At 48.8% G+C, this 17,490-nt stretch overlaps 1 protein-coding gene across 2 annotated transcripts in view; it reads left to right on the top strand.

Moving 5' to 3' along the window:
- Window positions 1-16,472, top strand: part of Synm (synemin) — a 29,775-nt gene extending 13,303 nt beyond the window's left edge. Inside the window, exons 3-5 of one of the 2 annotated variants that reach the window (XM_087557297.1) lie at window positions 7,214-7,284; window positions 10,274-12,714; window positions 13,621-16,208. In XM_087557297.1, coding sequence (XP_087413423.1) covers window positions 7,214-7,284; window positions 10,274-12,714; window positions 13,621-13,941 — 2,833 coding nt within the window. In that variant the 3' untranslated portion in view covers window positions 13,942-16,208. 2 annotated transcript variants of the gene reach the window in all.
- The last annotated feature ends 1,018 nt before the right edge of the window (window positions 16,473-17,490 follow it).

Genomic DNA, 17,490 nt, shown 5'->3' with positions numbered 1-17,490 from the left:
GTTGACAAATGGTAAAGGTGGTTTAGAGAAGGAAGAGGCTTTCAAAGGTACAGGCATTGAGCTGAGGGCGTGTATATGGGGCTAAGAAGCAGACCGTCAGAAAGGGACCAGGAAGGCATTCCAAGTGGGCAAGCTTGTTTTCAAAGATGTGGAGGGAGGAAAGGTGGAGGTGAGTGAGCAGGGCTTTGGAAAGGAAGCAGCTGCTGGGCCTCAGGTGCCTGGAGCCTGACAGAGAGCTTTCCATAGCAGGCCAGGCACAGTCCCAGGCTGGAACTATGATGGGGGTTGGGAGGCAACTTCAGGTGAGTGGGACATAGGAAGTCTGGGGAGCAGAGGTTCTGGATATCTGTGGGTGGAAACCAGGGCTTTCTTCTTGTCACTGGAGCTTCCGTGATATAGTCCTGAAAGAAGTGGCTGGAGCATCAGCCCTTGGCTGGTGTGGAGAGTCAGCCGGGGCTCTCCTGGGCAAACACTGAGAGCTGCATGCTGTTCAGCACCCAGGATCCCAGGGTGAGCCTGCACAGAGCCCTCACCAGAAGTGGGTGATTATGAAGGACTGACTGAGAATCCGAGGATGCCAGTAGACAAAAGCTGCAGCAACCTCGCTGTCTCACTGTAAGTGACATTGTCTCGAGAACTCCTTCCATGTGGCAGTTATAAACAATGTCTACCTCCTCCTTAGGTCCCCATGACAGCTCAAGTACAATTCCACTCTAGGAGCCAATGGCCTCACTTTAAGAGCATGGGTGACCTCAAAGTGTCTACACTGGGAAATCTTCAACGTGGTGCAAAGAGCTTTACTCTAAGTTGCCTCCCCTAGTCTCTGTACCCCAGCACCTCCTCCAACCCCGCCAGACCACACGCAGTTATGTCAGAACTGCATACAGATGGTTGGAATGAGCTGCTGGAGTCGCAAGCAAGGGTCCAGTGACCTCCCAACTCCACTGTCTTAAGGTTTTTATTGCTGTGCAGAAACACTGTGACCAAGGCAACTCTTATATAAAAGCAAGTATTTAATTGGGGCTGGCTTACAGTTTGGAGGTTCAGTCCATTATCACCAGGACAGGAAGCATAGCAGCACACAAGCAGACATGGTGCTGCAGAAGGAGCTGAGAGCTCTTTGTCTTGATCTGCAGGCAGCCAAAGAGGTCTGGGTTCCACAGGCAGCCAGGAAGAGGCTCTTATTCTACCCTGGGCAGACCCTGAGCATAGGAGGCCTCAAAGCCTGCCTACACTGTGATGCACTTCCTACAAGGCCACATCTAGTCCTATAAGGCCACACCTCCTTAGAGTGCCACTCCCGATGGCCAAGCATTGAAACACATGGATCTGTGAGGGCCAAACCTAGTCAAATCACCACACCCACAACTGTGTGAAAATGCCAACAGCCAGCAAGCCTGCACCTGAGGGATGCTCGCAAGTGCGCACAGCTGATCTGATTGCAATGGCTGCCGTTCTGCTTGGAGGATGGCTTTCTATACACATGGAATTCTGGTCCAACTGCTGTGGATGGAGAAGGAGCAGAAAGTGCAGCTGTAAAATAAGTCACCTCTTCACAGAACAGCATCATAGCTGTCACAGCCACAAGCTACTAGAAAGGACGGTGGGGGAAAGGAATTTGAAATCTGCCACTGGAGGAACAGGGGTGGGGTTGGAGGTGGGGGTGGGACTGCATAAAGTTCCCTGTTTGCACTTTTTGATGACTTTGGGTGGAGGTGAGGATTTTTTAAATGAAGGACGACAGGGTGTGGTCTCTAGCCTGCTAATGAAGCAATGGGGATTGCCTCCTGGTGTTTATAGCCTCAGGAGAATGACAACTTGTGTAGCCTGGATCTCAATTCAAAAGGCACTTTGCTTTCTGTGTTCTGGGCATGTGATGGTTTGCATGAGAATGACCCCCATCACTCACGATCTCGTGGTAGACTGCTTGGTCCCTGTTTGGTGAAATTGTTTGGGATGGATTAGGGGGTGTGGTCTTGTTGGAAGAGATGTGTCACTGGGCTTCGAGGTCTCAGAAGCCCACACGAATCCCAGTTAGTTCTCTCTCTGCCTGGTAGTACTTGTCTCGAAACGTGGCTCTCATTACTTCGCTCCATGCCTCCCTGCCTGCTGCCATACTCCCCACCATGATGGTAATGAACTCAACCTCTGAAACTATAAGCAAACCCCCATAAACACTTTCTTTTTTAAGTTGCCTTAGCCGTTGTATCTGTGCAGCCATAGAAAAGAAACTAAGACAAGGGTGAAGGATTTACTGTGGTCCTGGGTCTCTCCTGGGTTGTGGCCCAGAAGGCTCACGTGTTTATGAAGGTACGGTTGATTGCTAGATGGTAACTTCTGGAAGTGATTGGATCCTCTGGGCTTTGATCCCATCTGTGGATTAACCCACCGGACTCACAGTGGATAGTAGTTATGGAAAGACATTGTGCAGACTGGGAGGTGGGACCTGGAAGGAGGAAGGAGGCCACTTTTGTCCCTGGTCCCCTCTCCACTCTTTATCTTTGCTCCACCATGGCATTTCAGCCTCAAGGCAGTTGCACAGAATCCGGGTGAACAGAACTTTGTAAAACTCAGCCACAAAGAAACCTTTCTTCCTGCAAACCACTTCTCTCACAGTGAACACAATCCAGGAAAATAGCGACGTCCCCTCTCCCCAGCTGTGGTTGCATAATGTGGAATTGGACTGGCACAGTCTTTAGGACGAAAGTCCTTTTACGAGGTAAAGCTAGGGCTGGTGAGGCTGTCTCAGTGGGTAAATGTGCTTGCTTTCAAGCCCGAGTTTGATTTCCGGGAGAAACAATATGGTAAAAGGAGAGAAGCGGCTACCACGGGTTGTCTGATCACACACATGATGTGGCACATGTGTGTTCACATGCATGCCCCCCCCCAAAAAATAATAAACCATTTAGAAGAGACAAGTTGGAAACAGTCACATCTGGGCTGGAGAGATGGCCCAGTGGGTCAGAGAGCACTTGCTGTGGAAACGTGAGGATGTAAGTTCTTATTCCAGAGCTACATAAAAATCCATGCAGCTAGTGCTGGGGGGAAGGGGTGGGTGGGGCAGAGACAGGCTGGTCATTGGCACTTGCTGGCTTAGCTCTAGTTTCAGTGAGAGATCTTGATTCAAGGGAGTAGCAGAGTCTGGCCTCTGTGCAGGCTTATACCTGTACACATGTGCTCACAGCCGCCCTGCCCCCACACTAAACAAACAAAACCCCAGTCATATAATAACGGTAGCATAAAGTTCCCCGTTTGTACTTTTTGATGACAGTGGATGAAGGTGAGGTTTTTTGTTTTTGTTTTTTTTTTCTTTTCTATTTTTCATATTTTTCGGAGCTGGGGACTGAACCCAGAGCCTTGCGCTTGCTAGGCAAGCGCTCTACCACTGAGCTAAATCCCCAACCCCAAGAAAACATTTCTTAAAGATGTTATAAGATTTCAGTAAAGCACATTTTGCTTATTTTTTTTCTTTTCTTTTTTTTTCGGAGCTGGGGACCGAACCCAAGGCCTTGCGCACATTTTGCTTATTTTTTAAGTTAAATCTTACCTTTGGGATGAACTTTAGAAATCTGTGTCTCACACTAAGAGTTGGCTACTCGGCGAGATGAATGGACAAAATCTTGCCATTTAAGAATGAATCGTTTAGAAGGCTTGGGTGCGTGCCTGCAGTCCTGGTGCTTGAGGGACTAAGGCTGGAGGATCCAAAGCCACCCTGGGCTACATAGTGAGACTCCCTCAGGAAAGCAAGCAAAAGTAAGTGGAGAGGATATATTTGGGTGCTACTTAGATTACAAAAACAAAAACAAAAACAAAACAACCACCACCACCACCACCCCCGCCCCCTTGACTGACTTCATTCACTGAAAATCTCTTCTCTTCAAGGCCATAGAAGGAGGAGGAGGTGACCACGAGGATAAAATTTATCGGGCACATATTTAGTGACATCTATTCTTCTGTGAATGAGCTACTGCTTACTTAATTGCCGTCGTAAACCTAAGTGCTCTTCCCGTTTCGGAAATGCGGACAGTGAGTCACACCTGGTCACGATGGCCTGCAGAGGCTCATGGAACTGGGTAGTGTCGCTCCTGCCCAGGATTTGAGCCAAGGCCACCGGCCTCCAGCACTTGCCTATCCCCCACTGTCAGTGGCTCTGCTAATTACAGCACTGTTTTCAGTCTCTGGTATTGGTCTGAAGTTGGCCTTTGGGATACATTGAGAACTGATCGTGAAAAGAATGACCACAGGTGGCCAGCACCATCTTTTCCCCGTTACCTTCACACACACCCCTTCCACATCCCGGACCTGTACATTTGTGTAAAAATGTGCCTCCTGTGAGTGGAATTCAGCTCGTCTCCTGGCTATGGATCAGTGTCTAGGGGATCCCATGTCACCCTTCTCCTCCTGTGGAGCTCAGCTACGCTCCATAGGCTGAAAGGGGCATCTTATAGGGTCTGTGGCTCTGTTTCCTTCTCCCCAAGTTCCACACCTGCTTGGAAGCACAACGGGGCCCACCCAAAGACCTTAGACCGTGGCAGGTTCTTCCCCGGTGTCACTCCTGGAAGTGTCCCCTCCTGTCCCCCTCCTAGGTCTTGCCCTCAGTTATAGAAGTACCGCTTAGCTCATCGGCGTTGTGTCCACGGTACTGAGCATTAGCGGACACGCCCTGAAATTCCATTTGCACCGTCCCTCCCAGACAGGCACCCCCATCACTGACTGGTTGGGATGCTGGGTGGCCCATTAGGGCCTGGAGTGGGGCCGGAAACCACATTACAGTTCCCTTCCACGTCATGGAGTTGTGTGAAGCTCCTAATGGGGCCAGGGACTGGTCTCCCTCTGTTTGCCTATTTTCCTGTTAGAGAGCTGTGTAAAGTGCTCTCTAATAGCCAGTGACTCAGGGGGTTGGCGTTCTCACAGTGGCCTGGAGGCAGCTTTCCTGCCCTGCTCTAAAAATAACCAGGTTTGCTGGGAGCCTCGAAGAGCTCGCTCCCAGTTTCTTAAAGTTGTACTACCCTGTCCCTTCCTCTGTGCTTTGAAGGGGTCATAGGAAAGCACCCTAGTGGCTTAGTCTCTACTTTGCCACATTAGTCTCAGAACTGCGTTGGCAGGGCAGGGCTCGGGGCTGTCACTTAAGGGCGTATGCTTCAGGAGCAGGAATTGAGAACCCAGGGGCCCGCTGTCCATCTCAAGCTCTGTGTTGGGTGCTCGGGCTATGCAAGATGGCGTGTACCCCTGCCTTCTAGGATCCAGCCAGTGCCTGGGGCACCGATGAGGAATTCATAGAGGAAGGCACAAAATGGGGGAGTTGGGATGAAATTACCGAGAGGTTGAAGTTCGCTTTTATGTGTGTTATATAGAGGGTCTAGTGGCAGAATGTGCATGTTCTGACTTTTGCATGTAATGTCACCATCCCTGTCTCATGGGGAAGCCTGGTGACTGGAGAGTGAGGGTCTGGGAGAGCACCACCTGGGTTCAAGGTTCTGTCTTTGGGTGTTCTGTGGGCTTCTGACCAAGACACTGTCTTCACCCCGGCCTGTGTCCTCAGACAAGGAGTTAGGCATGCCCGGTGCTCTGGGCCACACGAGTGAGTGGATACGGGAGGCGAAACTGTTGTGTTCTGTGCTGGGGATAAGGCAATAAAGCTGGACAAGGCTTTGGCTTGCCCCTGGAAGAGAGACAGCCATTTTCCTTTGAGGGGTGGAGAAAGGTACAGTTTTTCCCAGTCATTCGTTCCCTGGGCCCATGAGCAACGTTTTCTGATGACCTTAGCTCCCAAAGGTTCCTCTGTCCTGACTGGCAGCCTGAGTCTAAGTCCAGCCCTGTGGCATGTGAAGCTTGTAGGGTCTAAACTTGGCCTTATCCCCAGGCCCTGCTGTGCCTCTCAGCTGTAGAACATCGCTCGGCTGCACCACAAACCCCAGGGTATAGGCCTGAAGTCTATTTGCTCCAGAACATTCTCCGGGGCTTTTTTTTTTTTTTGATGATGGAAGCTGTTTGTGTTCCTGGAAGCTGAACTGCTTGGTCATGAGGGTGTGGGATTAATGGGTTGGTGTCCTGTTTCCTGGCCTTCGTCCTGAGTGGAAGGGCTTCAGCTCTGGCCTTGGCCTTCTTGTCTCTCCACACACGCGCATTTCAGTGGCAGCTTCGGTGGTCAGCCCACCAGTGTGTGCCTGGGACGAATCCCTGTGCTCCCTTCATTTTCTTCCAGCTGACAGAGGGCTCTCATTGCCACGTTTAACTCAGTGGACATGAGCCTTGCCGTAGTTCCCCCAAACTGCCAAGCCCAGTTGGGACCTGGGCTCCCCACTCTCTTTCCCTGCTAGCCCTGGGTCCTGACATCAGCAATTCCAAGTGGGCTGGGGTTCTCATCAGCCTTCGTCATACACGCTTTCTCTCTGGGAGCTGGGATTAGCGACTTCACATGTTGCTCTAGCAACCATACAACCGTTACATCTGCAGTCTCTAGCAGGCCTGTAGGTCTTTGGAAGTGACCAGATGATTGGCACCCCACTGCCCACCCTTCCCCCCAGCATGTTGCTGTCTTTGGGCCCACGCGCTCTTCAGTGTCTGTCTGAAGTGGCAGATGCAAACGTCAACTTAATGAAGACTATAGTTTTAGGAATTTAGCTAAACCTAGCAGAGTACTTTCCACCCTGTGTTATTAAGGGAGGCCAGGGACGCCATCTATGTGGCAGCACCCATGGGGGTGCTGGTCTACATGCTTGTCTTCATCTCTGAGAAGTTCACATCGGTCTGCAAATATAGCTCTGTGGCAAAGAAGTCACCTGGCATATACGTGGCCCTAGGTTTGATCTTCAACATTATATATGTGTGTGTGTGTGTGTGTGTGTGTGTGTGTGTGTGTGTGTGTGTGTATGCGCAACACCAGCTTCCATCCAGCCTTCTGTTTACAAATAGTGTCTGTTATAGCTCTGTGCTCTGTTCTCCATAGACACTCCTTCTGCCCAGGGCAGGAAAGGTTTTCTTTTTTCTTTTGGGGTATGGGGGACTTCCTGGAAAGGCGTCACTCTCCAGTCCTTCTGAAGCCTGGCCCACACATTTTCTCCATTCCTCTGGTATCACTTGAGCATCTGTCATGTAGCAGATGCTGGGCTGGGCATCAGGGGTGTGACAGTGTACCATCCTGGTTTAGCCCCTACCCTACCACCTCTCTCATACTATAATAAATTGTTTTTTTAAAACGCAACTTTCACAGGGCCTTGTTGGAAGGAGAAAGCAATCCGGAGATATTGATCTGGACCGAGAACATTGAAAACGTGCCACGAGGTAAGTATAAGAGATTGTGTTTGCAAAACGGCGTTGCTGAAATGCTTTCTCTCTGAGCTGCCCACTCCACAGATAGAGGAGGGCACAACGTATCTAGAAGGAGAGGGTTTGGCCATGCCCCCGCCCCCATGATAACAGACCGCCCTTCTTTTAAGTACCAAGTAGATTTTAGTTGAATGGGAGGTAAGTTAAGTTGCAGTGTGAATCACGGTGGCCTCGGGAGTCCTTGACGGACTGATTTGCTCATGGGGACAGCATTTTGAGGCGCCGTCTAGCTGAGGAGCTGCAGTTAACGCAGGGCCTTCTGAAGGACGGCAGATCTGCACTTGCTCATTACGGCCTTCGGAGGGACATAGTTTCTTTTTCCAGACTAAACAGTTATGGCTGTAACTAACAGACAAAATTAGCACTTTGGACAAGATGCAGTCAGTGCTCTGGGACGGCGGAGTGGTAAGTCAGGACGGTGTAGCCAGGTACCGGATCTTAGTCTGGGCTCACAGCTTCAGATCAGGTTTTTCCTTCCTACAGCCATAGCCCTGACCCCAAAGAGCTTACTGTGCTCATTGGGAAGACCTTAAAAAACCTATAGGATAACTTTAAAAATGAATATATAAACCTATAAATCTTTTTTTATTCAAATATTTTATTTTTATGAGAATTTCATACGTGAGTACTGTATTGACATTATTTTTATTTCTCTCTCACCTCTCCAACACCTCCTGCACATTCCCCTAAATTCATGACCTTTTTAAAAAAATATTACTCTTGGATCAGGAAATGAAACCTGAGTCCACATAGCATTGCTCATAAGTATTTGTGATTAGGGCTATTTCAGATTGGATAACCTTAGCCTTGAGGAAAAATAATGACCCTCTTTCAGTAGTGATTTTTTTTTTTTGGTAGCTTTTCATCTAAGGTTTAGGCCTTATAAAATTTCCTCCATTAAACCTGCTGAATCTTAAAAGAGATTCTGGCTAAGCAATGCCAGCCTCAAAGGCATATGGTGTGTTCAGCATGAAGTCTTCCTTGGTGTCTGGGGGAGACTTTCTCCAGGACATCTACTCGTACCCATGTCTGTGGATGCTCAAGTGCCTCGTCTAAAATGTCACAGGATTCACACATCCTTGCACAGACTCCAAATCCTCTCTAGATTACCTACAGTATGCAGAACAAGGTCTGCGCCATGCACATTTCTGTCACCCTGTATTACTTAGAGGAGGACGACCAGAAGAGCCTGTGTGTGCTCGGTACAGATACGATATTTGAAATAGTTTTGACCTTCAGTTGACCGAGTGTGTGGACATAAAACCTTCGAACTCAGCACCTACAAGCCCACTGTGTACCTTCCTCAGTGTGAGCGATGGATGTGCATCTTCATGCTTCTGCTGGTCACCTCTCAGACTAGGCAGGACCCTGGGTTCAGCCTCAGAACTTTGGTTCTATCATCTATGACCGGAAGGGTTTTGTCCTTAGGTAGCCTCTAGCAAGTTTGTACCTTCACGTAAAGAGTAAACCTGAAAAAAGGAGAAAGATTCATGCAAGTGGGGGTTGACTGGCCTACCTGACATCCGTTAGCCTCTGACATCTAGAAAACAAGAGTTGTTCACCCGCCTGGGAGACCAAACTCCTGGCAGAAGCAGCCTTTTAAGTGTGAGACTTGCTGATGCTTTATTAGCCATGGGTTTAGTCAGGAAGAAGGCAGGCAGGTATCTCTGTTAGCTTGATTCATTCATCCGCTGCTCTTCAAGCTTCCTAAACAACATACGTACTTCACATCTGTAAACTAAATTTATCTTAACACACAGATATTAGGCCAAAGAAAGATGCTGTGGGATAAAGGTGATTGGTTTGTAAAGCAGCCTTTACGGGGCTAAGTAGTTCTGTTTCCTGCATGGTACAGATGCCCATTAACTATTTATGGAATAAACCTGAAGATGATCTCCTAGGAAACCGATCAATATGTATTAGAGCTCTGAAGTCACCTTTTCCAATGTGCCTGGAAATAATGCTGGCTGCTTCCTATGACCTAAAGCTGGTCTGTGACCTTCCACATTTCTTATTGACCTTGGGATTTGTCCTCTGGGGTTTCCAAGTTAGGATGAGTATATTAACCTGAAAATGAAATCTTTGTTAAAAAAAAAAGTTCCAGCCTTGATCTTCTTCTCTGTATCTCGGGGACCTGTCTCTGTGAGACCCCTGGCTTCCATTGCCGTTAGGGAGGAGTGGAGAGGCGCTCAGCCAGATGGGGTGTGGTGGACACTACTGGATAGTGCTTCGGTCATGTTCTAACTCAGTTGCCATTCCAAAGAGCTTGTTACCCTGGTGGGGTTCCTGCACCTGAAGGGTGGCGCTCTCTGAGGGCCATCCTGAGGAAAAGCAGAAGGCCTAAGGCTGCCTCGTAACTCTAGGTGGATGCCATTAAGACAGGGGGAGCTCTGACAGCTGGCTTGTTTGTGAAACCATGAATTGTCAAGTATAAACATACAAGGACACATAGAAAATCTAAAGACTTCAGTAGCTTCGACTCAGCACAGGGACTGATAGACCAAGTCCTTAAGATGGAGAGGCGCACTGTTTGACATCTGGTACTTAGACACTTGGGCTCTTCTCTGGTGAAATAAGCAAACCCCTCTCAACAAAGCCAAAAACCAAAGATTCTGAAACATCATAATATTGTGAACAGTCCTCTGGCAGGCACCGCACCCTTTACGTTCAGACCCCGACAGTTCTCTGAAGGGAGGGAGGCCTCTGAGGCCAGCAGCTTGAGAAGAGTGCTAGGCTAAGGTGTTTGCGGGGCGATATTTCACCGTGCAGGAGTTCTAAAACAACCAAAAGATAATGTGGAGGATAACAGCATTCTCTTGAAACGATCCTTCCTGTAACAACAGTATATTTTATAATAATGTGGGATTTGACCTACGGCAGTGCTTTTATGATGGGAAAAAACGATGGCTGTCATCTAAATGAACGGTTTGTTCCCCTTCCACAGAGTCCAGAAACACATCCTATCGCTATACCGACTCAGTATTACAGAGGAAGAATGAGAAGAATCTCTTTCCAAGGCGAAAAACACCTTGGGCAGCTGTAAATCACAGCTCGACTTTGTATTCCAACGGGCCAGGGCACCTTGACTCACAGACAACCACAGCTGTTGGAAATGCTGCCCGAAGGGGCTTCCTGACCTCCTGCTATTCTTCCTCAGCTACAACCTCACAGCAGAAGCCCCTGGAGAAAACTGTCAGCAGTCAAGCCAGTTTAAGACCAGTCATACCAACCCATGGCTTTCTAAGAAACACTGATGCTCAAGTGAAAACATTCTCCCATGGAACCAAAGCTGAAGGCATGGGGGACACCCTCACACGGCGGGCCACAGAGTCCGTTATTACCAGAGAGTCATACAGAGGTCACCAGGGCAACGTGGCGGCAGGTGCTGTGAACAGCACTCAGTCAAATGAGAGGACTGTCATTCTGGGAAAGAAATTAGAAACGCAGGCCACTAAGGAGCAAGAGAGGGACAGGTCAGGGGTGGTCAAATTAAAGCCAGAGGAGAAAATGTTTGATTCTAAAGAGAAGGCTTCGGAGGAAAGAAACTTGAGGTGGGAAGAGCTGACCAAGTTAGATGCAAGAGAGAGGGAAAGCCAGCATTTAAGGAACGAGGCCAAAGGGAAGGAAACACTGACGGGGAGAAGTAGAAAAGAAAGAGAAGTGCCCATCAGTCTAGAAGTATCTCGGGGCAGCAAATCAGAGGTGTCCACAATACACTTGCAGTCATCCGGAAGGAAGGATTCTGCCAACAGTAGGGAAAGAGAGGTAAAGACCAAAGAGACAAAGTTCCACTTGGACGGCAAGGACACTGCTGGCTCTCTGCAGAGTGACTCTACGACAGAGACCATAGCAGAAAACATCGTCACCACCATCCTTAAGCAGTTTACCCAGTCTCCAGGTGCTGAAGAGAATGTCAGTTCTTTGCCAGACACAAAGGTCACCTACCTGGACCGGAAAGAGTTTCCTGGTGATAGGAAAACCAAGACGGAAATCGTCGTGGAGTCGAAGCTGACAGAAGACGTCGATGTTTCTGATGAAGCTGGCCTGGACTACCTTCTAAGCAAGGATGTCAAGGAAGTAGGACTGAAAGGGAAGTCAACAGAGACAGTGATTGGAGAGATGATCAACCTCGGTCTAAAAGGAAGGGAGGGGAGAGCCAAAGTCGTAAATGTGGAGATTGTGGAAGAGCCCATGAGCTACGTAGGTGGTGGGAAAGTAGAGTTTTCTACCCCCTTCCAGGTGGAAGAAGTCGATGATGTGTCTCCCAGCCCCAAGGGGTTCATTGAGGAAGAGGAGGGCGAAGGAGAAACCCACATGGCATTCTCAATGCATCAACGTCAGAGGACCAACCAGCCCCAGGTGAACGTCCCTCATGTGGAAGAAGTGACGGAGGCGGGCGACTCGGAGGGGGAGCAGAGTTATTTCGTGTCTACCCCAGATGAGTACCCTGGGGGACATGACAGAGAAGATGATGGCTCTGTGTATGGGCAGATCCACATTGAGGAAGAGTCCACCATCCGGTACTCATGGCAAGACGAGATTGCACAGGGGACTTGGAGAAGGAAAGCGAGAGGTGACACGGGGGAAGAGAAGCACATGAAGGTCCTGGAGGTTCCATCGGCTTCCCTGGGTGGTGCCTTTGGATCTGCTCATGTGAAGGAAGAAGCTAGTGGTGAACTCCACGCTGAACCCACAATCATTGAGAAAGAGATCAAAATACCGCATGAATTCCACACCTCCATAAAGGGCGTCTTCTCCAGTGAGCCTCGGCATCAGTTGGTGGAGGTCATTGGGCAGCTGGAGGAAACGTTGCCTGAGCGCATGAAGGAAGAGCTGTCTGCCCTGACCAGACAGAGTCAAGGAGAGCCAGGGAGTGTCTCAGTGGATGTAAAGAAAGTCCAGAGCTCTGCTGGCGGTTCTGTGACCTTAATGGCTGAGGTCAACCTCTCGCAGACTGTAGATGCTGATCAGTTAGACCTGGAGGAGTTGAGCAGGGACGAAGCTGGGGAAATAGAGAAGGCTGTGGAGTCAGTGGTAAGAGAGAGCTTGACCAAGCGCTCCAGCCCAGTGCCTAGAAGCCCAGACAGGGAAGATGGAGAGGAGGCGCCTGCCGGTGGCTTTCTCTTCAAGCGCTGGGCCACCAGGGAGCTGTATAGCCCGTCTGGTGAGAAGGATGATACTGACCGGGTCTTTCACAGCTCGGATCAGCGTGTTACCCAGGGCCCAGTGTCAGCCACCGTGGAAGTGACCAGCCCAACGGGTTTTGTGCAGTCTCATGTGCTGGAGGATGTAAGCCAGTCTGTAAGGCACGTTAAACTAGGCCCCACTGAGATGTGGAGGACGGAACAGGTGTCCTACGGAGGACCCACCTCACCGGTGGTGGAGGTAAGTGAAGACTTCAGCGAGGCAGTCAGCTCCGAGGGAGCCAGCCGCTCCGTGAGGCACGTTACACTGGGTCCCCGTCAAAACCGAGTGTCCACAGAAGTCATTTTCCGAGGCTCTGTGCCTACCGGGCAGGAGACAGGAGACACAGGAGAGCCTGACCCTGCAGCACTGTCTGTGGAAGCTGACATCTCAGGGAGTGGCAGGATGCCCGGCTCTCAGCAGGCTCACAATGAAAAGGAAACTCCTTTTCCGGGTCCTATTTCTGGGGCAGCCCAGGTTGGTAGTAACTTTTCAACTGAAGGGTCAGTGGGTACCCAGACTTTTGTTAGGCATCTCCAGTTAGGCCCCAGAGAAGGGTTCAGAGAAGAAATCCAGTTCATAGCTCCCATCCCAGACAGGGCAGAGTGGGGAGAAGAGGATTCTGGGTACACCAGAGTGTCTCTAGGGAGGAGCACCTCCATCCAGCACATTGACATCGTGCCTCAGAGGTACCAGGCTTCCAAGCAGGTGGCCCCACAGACATTGGGATTTAGGGACTCAGAAGGCGTAGTCCTGGTGGAGAGGTCAGCAGGTATGACCCAGGCCACTCACAATTTCACCTCAGATAGAGAAATCCTCAAGAAGGAAGAGAACACATTCCAGAGGGTCATTTCTGGGTCCCCTCCAGACAGTGTGGGCGACACAGGAGCAGAGGTGACAGAAAACATCAGCAGATCCTTCAGGCACATTCAAATAGGTCCTACAGAGGAGAACCCCTCTGAATACATTGTCACCAGTGGACCCTTGTCTAAAACATTTGTTCTTGACGGTTCCGTGGCATCCCCTGGGCCGGGTGGGGGAGCAGACGGCAGTAGCACACCATGTCACATTGCACTGGGGCCCAAAGAAACTTCATTTACCTTTCAGATGGGTGTAAGTGACACGAGAGCCATCCGCAGCTGGACCCGAGACACAGGGTCAGAAGTGGAAGCTCACAGTGTGTCTCACCACGGTGGCTGGAGAGTTGCTCACAGTAGGGATGAGCAATCAGCCAGCACCAGCTCTCAGGCCTCTGCTGGGGATGCACACCAGGCCCGTGGAGAGAAAGGCACGGAGCAGGCTGGATTTGACAAGACGGTGCAGCTGCAAAGAATGGTAGACCAAAGGTCGGTGGCTTCAGATGAGAAGAAAGTGGCCCTTCTCTATCTAGACAATGAGGAGGAAGAAGAGGGCGAGGGATGGTTTTGATAACCAGAAACTGTCTTGTCCTGAATGGCGCTCTGGAGACATATCCATGTACAAAGCCTTCAAAATACCAACATAAAAGCCCTTCACTAAGTGTTAAGTGGGGGTGTGGGGAGGGCTGGTTATCAATACCTTTGTTTAGAGAAGCCTAGGCCGAAGTAGTTTGCTTCAGAACTTGTATGTAAAGGTTGGAGATTTTACATTTGAGTTGGAACTCCCCTAGGCTCCTTTTATCTTTCCTAGTCTTAAGAAGTTCTTTCCTCTAAACTTTTCTCTCCACGCGTGGAGACAGTTTATACGAGTTTTGCACAGGTCACAGGCGTGGCTCGTATCTGTTCTACTGTCTATCCTATAGGCAAGACACTTTAACATTAGCCAGGTTAAAATAATATATTCAAGGTAGGTTTTGTTGCATGTGCTAATATCAAACAGGAAGCTAACACTGGAAAGGAGCATAGGTGGGCTTTTCCCTCTCCAAAGTCTTTTTTTAAATTAAGAAATTTTTAAATTTTTAATTTAAGAAATTATAGAAAGTAAGCAAGACTGTATGGGAAAAAATCTACTAGATGATTTAAGAAAAAGTTACTTATCAGAGATTTAAAGTTATGTTAAAATGGAATGAATTGCTTTCTATGTACAGGACTGAAAAGAGAGGGCTTAGAGTTATTTATGGAAAGACAGCTGTGGTTCGTTGTTGGTGCCTCAGATTCATGTATCTGTCCTGATTGCTCAGATTTGCTGTCTCTGGCCACAGGCATTGGCAGCCAAGAATGAGAATTGCTCACAGCATCCTTTCAAATCTTTACTAGGCTGGAAGGTAGCAGATACATTGTGTCCTGATCTAAGCTGGAGCACTGGTTCTCAACCTGTGGGTGGAGGCGACCCTTTCAAGGCATCGCCTAAGACCATCGGAAAACACCAATGTTTACACTACGATTCGTAACAGTGGAGAAATTAGTTATGAAGTGGCAAGGATGTGATTTTACGATTGGGGGTCACCACGACTTGAGAAACTATATTAAAGGGCCGCAGCCTTCGGAGGGTTAAGGACCACTGCTCTAGAAGAATGAGTCAGTGCTCCTAACAACAGAACCATTTCTCTACCCGGTACAGATTGCCTTGGTAGGATTTTCTGAGCTCCTAGAATTAAGGACAAAAGTGGCAAGAGCCGTATACGAACCTCACAAACACTTTTGCACTTTGGATAGAAATCATGATGGTGGTGGCATTTAAGTTGAATGTAGGTAGTGTTTAGGAGAGGGAACCAGGTGCTTCCAATGTAACCAGCATCTGGGCCCCCAGAGCAGACTGACAGATGACAAAGGCCTCACCCTTGTGGGCCACACATCATGGACCGGAAGCTGTGTGCCACTGAATTTAATGGGTGTGTTCATTTGGAATGGCTCTTTTACACATGGACGTTGTTTTTAAAGCTTCCGTCTCTGAAGGTTTGGCATCACATAAAAAAGCAAAAAGGCCTCTACAGTGCAGCGGTCTGTGAGTGCAGAATAGTAGCTTCCATGGGTCCGAACTGTGCTTTTGAACAAAGGCCACAAACCTGCCTGTGGGGCTCTGAGGAAGAAGGATCCGAGGTGGTGTCATCTTCAGGTAGGGGAGGAGCACGGTACAGGAGGGCCTCCCTCCCCATGTGTCCCACAGGACGCATTCCCCACTCCGGTTCCAGCAGGTGGGTGAAAGAGAGGTTCTTCCTTGCTAAGGGAAGGAGAAATGCAGAATGGTTTAAGGTATTTCCAAAGCCTGGCATCGGGGTACAGGAAGAAAGCAGGTTTGAACAGAAAGCCCATGTTACCTACCTGCCAGCTGAACTCAGGGGTGTCAGACTAAGACAGGAGTTACTGCTGTGGCTTGTCCTCTCTGACACTGTCTGAGATGCCCTGATTTATTCTTACCATAGTCAGAAGACCTGAGTGATTCGTTAGAGTGTGGCTGAGGTGGTACAGCCTGGGTATAACAATGCAAGACACAGTTACAATGTCGAGTTTATTATGAGTCTAAGTGGGCTTAGCTGGACGCCCTTGTCCTGGTTCCTGAACTTGTCCATGCATGGTGGTGTGAGCAGCTTATAAATATCTGGGCACTTCTTCTCACTTTGAAAAATAAGTGTCTTGGAGTGAAATATTAATTGTCATCTCTAAGTTGGAATCACCATCAAGGCAATCCCAGGAAGGAGGAGTCCTCAGCTGTCATTGGTTACTATGTCTCTAGGTCACTAAGGGCAGAGCTTTTACCCTTGACATTGTAGCAGCTCCCTGAGGTTTTTGGAATCAGTCACTCTGGAGTCAAATGGACACTGTGGTAGGGCAGGGAGGGTGGGGGTGCACCCAGTCTCTCCCAGTTTGTTATTGAGACTACAAGATACTGAATGTTTCTTAGCCTTCCACTGGTTGTTTTGATAGTTTGCTTTGACGTGTTTATTTAGAATTATCTAAGAAGCTTATTTTTGCTAACCTCCTGTTCCCTACAAAGTGAACTGTCACAAGAATATGTAGAAATAAAGATCTGAGGGGAAAAAAGACTGTATTGGTTATTTATTTATTTATTTTATATGTGTGACTACACTGTCGCTTTCTTCAGATACACCAGAAGAGGGCATCAGATCCCATTTCAGATGGCTGTGAGCCACCATGTGGTTGCTGGGAATTGAACTCAGGACCTCTGGAAGAGCAGCCAGTGCTCTTAACCCCTGAGCCATCTCTCCAACCCGATTGTATTTTTCTTAAAGAGAATATTTTCTGGCCAGTTTCTGTGTGGTTCCTTCTGACACTAATGAAAGCAAGCCTGGGTTTCTGTCCATATTTGATGGTAGCCAGGAGTTACTGGATGGGTCACAAACATTCCCCAATTCCTTCTGAGATCAGAACTAGGAAGCATGCACTAACTAGCTTGTATCTAAGAAGATAATAGTTGGTGGTAAATGTCCCCACAGCCTAGAAGACATTGTCAGCAGGATGAGATGGCCATCCATTCAGGCCAGGACGGAGGAGGGTGCCAAGGTACAATTATTCAGTGCTGAAAACAGCATCTTCTTGGGCTGGAACCTGGACAACTGGTTACTCTAAAGCACAATTATACATAACACACACACACACACACACACACACACACACAGGTGCACACACACAGATGATAGATATAGAGAAATGTTTGAAACAAGGAGTGGGTGACTGTCATCTGTCTGTCATCTGGCCTTTTATCAACAAGAATAAAAACATGAATAGTTGTATTTCTTCTCACTTGTGGGAGTTAGTGGCACCGGTGGAAGATATTAATGACACTTATTACATTGGTTACTTTTCTGTGGCTGTGATAAAACAATGACCGGAAGCGACCCAGGAGGAAAAGGTCATAGTGCATCACCAAGGGAAGTCAAAGCAGGAACTGAAGCAGGGCAGGAACCTGGAGGCAGGAGCTGAAGCCGAGATCTGTGGAGGAGGACTGCTAACCAGCTTGCTCTCTGGCTCATGTTCAGCCACCTTCCTCATGTTCAATACCTTCCGGGACATTTCTTATAGCTACCTGGGGTGGCACCAC

Source organism: Rattus norvegicus, chromosome 1 (genome assembly GCF_021556685.1).
Source record: "Rattus norvegicus strain SHRSP/BbbUtx chromosome 1, alternate assembly SHRSP_T2T, whole genome shotgun sequence".
NCBI classification, from domain to species: domain Eukaryota; kingdom Metazoa; phylum Chordata; class Mammalia; order Rodentia; family Muridae; genus Rattus; species Rattus norvegicus.
This window is presented reverse-complemented; position numbering and strand designations above follow the sequence as displayed.